Source organism: Fukomys damarensis, unplaced genomic scaffold, assembly GCF_012274545.1.
Source record: "Fukomys damarensis isolate Sample0158 unplaced genomic scaffold, DMR_v1.0_HiC HiC_scaffold_24, whole genome shotgun sequence".
Lineage (NCBI taxonomy): Eukaryota > Metazoa > Chordata > Mammalia > Rodentia > Bathyergidae > Fukomys > Fukomys damarensis.
In genome coordinates this window covers 69539551-69547820 of record NW_022900936.1, presented here as the reverse complement: position 1 = coordinate 69547820, position 8270 = coordinate 69539551, and the positions used below count along the sequence as shown (strand labels likewise).

At 52.2% G+C, this 8270-nt stretch overlaps 1 protein-coding gene across 5 annotated transcripts in view; it reads right to left on the bottom strand.

The window, feature by feature from the left end:
* Positions 1-620: 620 nt before the first annotated feature.
* Positions 621-8270, bottom strand: part of Scn11a (sodium voltage-gated channel alpha subunit 11) — a 143214-nt gene continuing 135564 nt past the window's right edge. For 2 of the 5 annotated variants that reach the window (XM_033768041.1, XM_033768037.1), the window contains one exon: positions 8105-8182. Coding sequence is in view for 2 of the 5 variants with exons in the window: in XM_033768039.1 (XP_033623930.1) it covers positions 8094-8182 (89 nt within the window). In the remaining 3 variants the exon portion in view is untranslated. Of the gene's footprint in view, positions 8183-8270 lie in introns of all 5 variants that reach the window. The other 3 variants (XR_004518772.1, XM_033768038.1, XM_033768039.1) reach the window with 2 other exon arrangements.

Genomic DNA, 8270 nt, shown 5'->3' with positions numbered 1-8270 from the left:
CTGACTCCTCTGTGACAAGTGACCTGTCCAGGTTGGGTGGCTTGGCACCCACAGCGGTCCTGTGGGCCTTGTCATCGTCTCAGCCTGCATGGCCTCTGGAGGGTGAGGCTCCTGCTTGGTAATATGACTAGGGAGACATCTTTCTCCAGGGCCCCCCTTTATATCCTGAGGCTACTGTGCTCTAATTCTGCCGTCTCCCCTGAAAACTCCCTACTACTTCAAGCCCAAAATTTCTCCCCAGCCAAACTTCATAGAGCACATTGTTATGGTTTAGGTCTAAAAATGTCCCTTCAGGGAGGGTGGGGGTATGGGGGAAGAACTAAGAACCAAGACATATCATGTGAAGGTACAAGATCCCAGTGATAAATGTAACTGTATGCTTTGTTTTAAAATGTACCAATAAACTTAGTGGGGAAAAAATAAATAAAATGTCCCTTCGAAGTCACAGGTGTGTGGCAGGTGATTGATCCATTCTTTGATAAGTTCAGGAGCTAAATGTGCTCTTAGGAGGCGGCACCTGGTGAAGTCCAGGTGTGACCTGGGAGGTATATTCTTGCCCCCACCTCCTCTCTTCTTTTTCTGCTTCCTGCTTGTCACACGTAAGCAGCTGTCCTCCACCAGGCCCTTCCACCGTGCTGTTTCTGTCTTTTCCACCCTGGAAAATCACCCAAATAAACCTCTTCTTCAAGGCTTAGGCGTTGAGTACTTTGCCCCCTATGCACTTTGTCGTTTGTAGTCCCAGGGAAGCCACCATACTATGTGGGGCCTGCACCACTCTGGCTGTCCTGCTCTGGAAGGGCCGCACAGTCTGTGCCCAGCTGCAGAAGCCCATGATGCTGTCCCACCTTAGGGCCTGGCAAGGAAGAGGTGGGAGGCGGGCGACACTGAGGAGTGAGGTCCACTGCCCTCAGAGGCTGGCTCCTACCTCCACCAGACGGTGCACGGTGCTCAGGGCCCCAGCGCTCAGAGTGCAGCACCTGGCACTGCTCAGCTAGGGAGTTGGGAAGGCCAGCAGGCGCGTTCTTCACTGTCTGGAAAGTAACAAGGCCCAGAGGGACCCCGAGTGTCTCCCCAAGAGTGGGGCGATCACAGAACATCACTGCTAGGGGAGGACGTAGAGCTCCTCTCATTGTCCTCGTCTCACAGGTGAGGAAGCAGAGGCTCAGAGATGGGGAGGGACTTGCCAAGGTCACACAGCAAGTCAGTGCTGAACTAAAGATTGCTCCTGGTCTGTTCCTGTTCCTCTCTTTCTGTCAAGTGTGGGCCAGCTTCCCCGCTCTGACTGTTTGGGTCATTTATGAGGTTTTGCTAACCAAGTTTAATTTCATTTCATTTCAATCACAGAAAAACTTGCATTACGTCTAAAAGCCCTAGGGTGGCGCACACACCCCTCCCCACCGTGTCAGCCCCTGGGCCCTTCCAGGGCAGGGGGAAAAACAGTGAGCTCAGCACCCTAGCACTCAGCTGGGGAAGCAGCGTCGCAGTAGTTGGAGCATCACTTCTCCTCAAAGGGCGTGCACCACTGTGTTGGGCCCTCACCGCCAACTGGGAACAGGGTGTGTGCCCACAGTGGCGATACTGCCACAGCAGGGGCTGGGAGGAGGGCCAGGTGTCGATTCTGCAGCGTTGTACCATGCTCTAGCGAGGGGCCGCGGCCAGCAGGAAAGAGGGAGGTGCACCATGCAATTTCCTATGTTGCAGTCACACACCCAGACTCTACCACGCTGAGGCCCAGGTAGAGGGGACCCAGCTTCCTTAGAGCATGGTGACCTGCAGACAGCTGTCCTGGCCCATGGAGTAAGGGTGGGGCCCCAAGGGAGGAAGATCAAGGGAGAGGAGCACGAATGCTACCAGAGGTGCAGACATACATTGGCTGGTGTTAATTATGTGCAAAGAGCCCAGTACAGACGATCATTCCTGAGCCAAGTGTGGTGGGTGGCGGGGCCGGAAATCAGAAGGGGCTCCAGTGTGACACGTGGGACCTGTGACAACAGGGTACGCTCTTGGACCCATGTGGAGCACAGAAGAGGGAGTAGCAGGGTGGATCTCTGTGCTTCTGAGATAGGGTCCGAAGGGTGCCCTGTGCCTGCCGGAACCCACCCATCAGCTACTCTGGTTAGCTGGAGCCACGCTGGAGGGTGAGAGCCATGTGTCTGTGTCCTGTTAGCATAGCCCTGAAGTGAGGGTCAAAGGAAGCAGAGCGAAGGATGCTGTCAATGCAGCCCTCTCCCCACATTCCTGGATGGGCTGGGGGCAGGAAAGGCAGCCTCCAGGGGCAGAAGTTGGCTCTCAGAAAAGAGCTGGGAAGATGGTGCTGTCCGGCAGGTCAGTCTTGGGCTGAGCCCAGATAGGCCACAGACAGACAGACTGGGGCAGGCAGGCAGCTGAGCCCTCCCTGCCTGGCAGAGCCCTGACTTATTTTTTTGGATAAGTGGTTGTTTATCATAACTATTCCTGGGGCTCCTCCTCCTCCCACAACTGCAGGTTCAGCCCCAGGAGGGATAACCTGCTCTTTTTGAGCGGAGGTGGGTAGACAGTTACAGAAGAGACCTGAGACAGGAGGCAGGTGTACTCCCCAAGAGAGGGTGGCAAGGACTGGGGCCCCAGTGACAGGCGCACACCCTGGCCTCCACCTGCCAGCCCTCCTTGAGCTCCTGCAGCAGCCCAGGAGACAGTGGCTTTAGCGTTCCTGTCTTGGTGCTGAGGATACCTGCAAGTTGCAGACTTTCCCAGAGAAAGGCCAGAGGGGATGCTGAGGCAGCTTGTTCCCCAAAGATGCCTGTGCCATTGAGCGCTCAGGTAACCCATTTAGATCTCACCCTGGCCCCGAGGGGACCCTAGGGACCCTGCTAGGATGTCACCCAGAGGCTTGCACGGCTGGGTCCCAGGTCACAGTCTCACCTGCTGGCTGCATCTGAATGACTTCCTGTCAGTTCTACCAGGAACCAGAGCAGTGCTCCTTGGAGGAACAGATTGCTCTTTTGACACCTTTGTGCCCCCATCCACACCCTTCAAAATTTAACAGAAATACATACAGTACAATAAACATTTCAGGAATGCTGAAAAGATCCTGGGTCATTCACGCCCACATCAGAGCCCTAGAAGCTCCTCCCGAAGGGTGGTGCCTGGACCTCAGAGGCCAGGGGACAGGAGGTGGGTGAGTACACTAGAGCCTACTGCAGCCTGGTGGGCATCCGGCAAGCTCTTTCCACTCAGCCTCCCACTGTCCTGTGAGCCTCGCTCTGCATAGTGCACTCTCCAGTGTCAGCAACTCCTCAGAGTCTCAGCCGTCAAGCCCCACCCTGGAGTTGGCGTTTTGTAGGCTCACTGGTGAAGCACCTGAGGTTTGGAAACCCTGCACTCCTCTCTTTCCTCCAAAGTGAGAGAAATAGAAGCAACTCAGGTAATTGGCCCCAGGCTCTCAGCCCGCAACATGGGTGATGGAGGAGACAGGTCCAGTGGAGAAGATGAGCTCCCTTTGAAAGCTCAGCAACTGGCAAAGAGCAGGGTCAGGAGCAGAGTGTGTGCTGAGACTCACGGGACCTGGGTCCAGCACTTCTGTGCTGCTGGGTGGCACTGGGGACAGAAGCAGGAGCTACAGGCAGGACTCAGGATGGCCCTGGCCACGCCACTGAGACAAGGCCACCTGCTTCTTAGCAGCAGAAGGAAGTGGAGGCCACCTCGCAAATTCCTTGCCGTGGAGCACTTGGTTGTTAAAAAGAACCCTTTAAAACGGCTTGATATTTTGGACTAAATACAGCTACACTCCCACTCCAACTGGGTTTATAATGGAATCTAATTTTATAAAGAAGCCAATTAATGGCTTTGTAAATATAAAAGAAAGGATCCCCGGTTTTACTTGACCAAAAGGCCCCATATGTTAGTCTTGCAAAAATGTCAAATTTTGCTCTAAAGAATGGCAGGACTTCTTGGAGGAGAATAACAGGAAGTGACTCACAGAGGGTGCCCTGAGGCTGCTGGCCTCACAAAGGCGTCCCCCCTCACCCCACCATGTGGTAATGCCTGGCTGCAGCCAGCCAACTGCAGAGAGGAGGGAGCCTGTGAGCCGGGAGGAGAGCCTCCCCCAGGCAAGGTCCGCTCTGTGGGGCCTGGGCACTGCTGGCACACCGCTTCTCAGTCAGAATTGCCCCAGGAGGCTGGGAGCTGGGATGTGGTGTCTCAGGGTAAACCCATCTGAATATAATGTCAAAATGACCACAAAGAACTGCCCATCCAGCGATTCTGACCTGTACCGCTTCTCTCTGGCAGTCGCCTTGATTCCATTTGACGAGTTCGGTGGAGTTCACTGCAGAGGGAGTGGAATCCTGTCAGATATCTCTCCTGATTTAGTGGGGTCTAACTCAGGCCTGAAAAGTGTATTTCTCCATCTAACTACCCTGCCTGCCTCTGCTGCACTTCTCCTCTCCCACTTTATCTTCTCCACCCTCCTGTCCCATTCCCTTCTCAATCCCTGGGCTCTGTCCTCTCCAGATTCCTTGACCTCCCTGTGATGGGTCAGGGATGAACACGCCAGCAGAGCTGCAGCACTGCTGGACAGCAAACTTCCTCCATTCCAGGCCAATACCTGGCCTCTGTAGTCATTGGCCAAAAAGAAGGATCCACTTCTGATGGTTCAGGAAACTGAAGGGACTGTTTACACAGGTATAGATGGAAATGTATACATTAGCTACTGCTGTGTAACAAAAGTCACCTCAATACTTTCTGATCCAAACAACTCACTCTTTTTCCCATTTCTGAGGGTGAGAATCTGGGAGTGGCTTGTCATTCTGGCTCAGAGTCTCTCTTGAGGCTATGGTCAAGGTGACAGTCATCCAGGTCATCTGAGACTTGCCTGCAGCTGCAGGTTGTGTTTTCAAGCTCGGACAGGGCATTGTTGACAAGCTGCCCTTCCTTATTGCCTGTTAGCTGAGATTTCCGTGTTCTGCCATTTGAGCATTTGAGGCTCTCTATAGAATGACTTATAGTCTGGGCCTTCTTCCCTCAGAATGGGGGACCCAAGAGAAAACAAGCCAGAAGGAAGAATCCAAACAATCCAAGACAGAAGTCTCAGCCTTTTGTAACGTAATCTGCACATCATACACAACAAGTTAAGTACAATATGGAGGGACCAACCACTCACAGGCATGAATACCAGTGGGGCCATGGTGGAGGCTACCAGCCCAGAAATGAAGGATGTTGAAGTGTCATCCCCAACCTTGGATGGAAGAGGCAAAGGAGAGAGGGTGCTCCCGGAGCCTAGACAGGGCTGCCGCAGCAGAAAATAAAAGACATTGCTGGAGCTGTAGCATTAGAGGGAGGCAGCCACTGCTAGAAAGGTAGCCCGAAGTGGGGAGGAAGCAAAAATAAATACCCTTCTTGACCCTTCCCCTTGACTGACCCCAGCAAGAAGGGAAGGCCTTTCAGGTGTAGGGAGACTGCTGGACTCAGCCTGTGAAGAATCTGTCGCCCTGGACCCAGATCAAAGAAAAGGATGGCAGAGAGTGAGATGCGCACATGGGTTAACAGATTCTAACCAGCACCCCTGAATGTTATCTGGCCACCCAAGCTGCCTAGCTCCTCTCCTGATACCTACACTTCAACATGTCCTGGGATCCAACAGCTAGAATGAACTAATCCACTTCCTCACCGCCTGCTTTTCGACCACTCAAGGACTGTGTCCAGCACTCAGTGGCATCCGTTCTGTTTGACCAGTTCTCAAGCCTTACCAGAGGTTAATATTTTAAATATCAACTCTGGCCAAAACAGACAGAAAAAAAAAAATTCTGAGCCAAGACAGAGAGTGACGGCCAAAGAGAGATGGATGGGCAAGTTCAGTCTAGACAAGAGAGAACCTATGATTTGCACACTGTTCCACATTACTGAATCAGGCTCAACCTGGGGCAGAAATGGGCTCTTGTGTCCCATGAGGAGGGACTCCCGGGCCCAGAAGAGCTGCCCTTGGGACTTGGGATGAATCTTTCAGGATCACTAGCATTCTATCTGCTATTTGGTGCTCTTTGTGTGGTCCTGGGGGTATGATACAGAAAGACCATGTTCTGGAACAGAACTTGTATCTAAGATGTTCTCTGCCTGCTGCTAGGCTAGGCCAAGTTTAAGAGATGGTTGGTGCCTTATCAGTCCACTTGGAATGATGCTAGGCAGAGAAGCTTCCCAAGACTAAGTCTAGAGCTGCTTGGGAATAGAACAAGAAAGGGAGGGTACTTCCGAGGAAGGAGTTGGTGTGAGGAGGACGCAGGGACAGAAAACCCTAGGATTATGCAGAGCACAGCCCAGGGCTTGGCAGGGCCCGAATGGGAAGTAATGAGTGGGTGCTTGCGAGGTAAAACGTCCACTGAATAAGGCACCCAGGTGCCCTCATTCTCTTATTTCCAGGGCTCTGCCTGAGCCATTTAGCCTATGCCCGAGGACAGCTGTAGCACATCTGGGTGGTCTGATAAAAGATTTGTGATGGCAGGTGGAGTCAAATGCCACACAGGAAAGGTAGCCAGGTCACTACAACCTGGACTATACTTTGGTATAATTCTTTGTGTGTGGATTCTAATGTGTTTACTCTCTAAATGAACAGAAAGCTATCCAGAATATCTCCCCCTTTTCCAGCACTGCTGGTTGTTGGAATTTTTGATCATCAGCATCCTTTACATTCTTTTGGCATGGTGTGCACGTCCCTGCTCCCTAGCTGCTCCCCGGAGACAAGGGCTCAGGGGATGAGCAGCTGAGCAGGCACCTCCAAGAGTAACACGGCCAGCCCTTCTGTGTGATTCATCCCAAAATTAGGCCCCGAGAAGTGATGGCTGTGTAAAGTATGTGCAGCAAATTGACGGGAAAGTGGAGATGAGCCCCCACCCACTCCATTGTAAGGAAGGACAGGGAGATTCCCTCAGTACAGTGACTGGGGCGAGAGTCACTGCAAGCCCCAGTGACTCCACGCAAAAGCCACTGTTGGACTCATCAGAGCATTCTCAAATGTAATTGACTTCTAGGCATTAAACTTTTACCAGAATGAGCTCACACAGTCCACAGGGAGAGACAAAGAGCCTAGCTTTTCCTGCCTCCTGGGGCAGCGTCTGGGGTGCAGAAAGCTCATCCTCTAACTCCAGGATGGAGCCTTCTCCTGGGAGGGAGAAGGGGGTGAGGTCCCAGGAGAGGGCGCAGGGCAAGAGGCAGAATCACTGTGGCCAAGTGTTCCTCACCAGCTCTTGGTGGTAGAGAAGGGGCTGAGACCACCACCCATTTTTTTTTTATACCGGAGATCGAACTCAAAACCTTGTGCTTGCAAGGCAGGCTCGGTGCCACTGAGCTAAATGCCTGGGCCCACCACCTGTTTATAAGCAGCCAGTTCTGCAATGAGCCATCATTGCAGGGTAAGGGGCAGTGACAGCTCAGTCTCTCTCTACACGCTCCTCCCCCGACCATCCTCACTCTGCAGCAATGAGCAGCTTGTCTATCACACTACCCACCAATCCTGGGCACCAGTGTTTTGTCTGTGTGATGAGGAGTTGGAGCGGAGGATGCCAAGTCCTCTGAGCTGTGTCAGTCCCTTGGAGGGAGTTACCATAATTCTCATAGCAAGGCTTCTTTCCCAGTACTGGGGCAGCCACTCTCACCCTCACCTTTTTTTTCCCTCCTGCTGCATCTCACAGATGGGGGAGGCTCAGCAATCATCCCTGGAGCAGCCACAGCTCTCCCTTCAGACTTCTGTGCTCCGCTGAGGGATCCACGGGCTCAGAGAGGCTCTCAGGCAGACCCCAAAACCTTGAAGGCTGGACTTTCCTCATGGACTTGTTGAAGCTGAAACGCCTGAGACCTGCACACCTCACACATTCTAATATATATTATTCATTTGTAAAACCATTGTCACAATTAAAATCGTGAGCATATTCATTGTTCCCGAAAGTCTTCTTAAAGAGACATTTTCTTTCTCTCCAGCCCAGCCCCATCCCCAGGTTACCACCAGTTTACTTTTGTCATTCTCATTTACATGTCCTAGAATTACATATCAATGGGATCATCCCTTGGACTCTTGTTTTTCTTCCCTTTGCTCTCACTGAACACAATTCTTTTGAGGCTCATTCTCAGCATTTTCTGTGTCCGTGGTTCATTCCTCTGTGTGTGCTGGGTGGATAGCGTCGAATGACTGTACACAACTTTAGGATCCATTCACCTGTGGATGAATGATTGTTTTGAGTTATTTTCAGGTTTGGGATATTAAAAATAAAGCTTTTTTTTTTTTTTGGTCCAAGATCGCACTC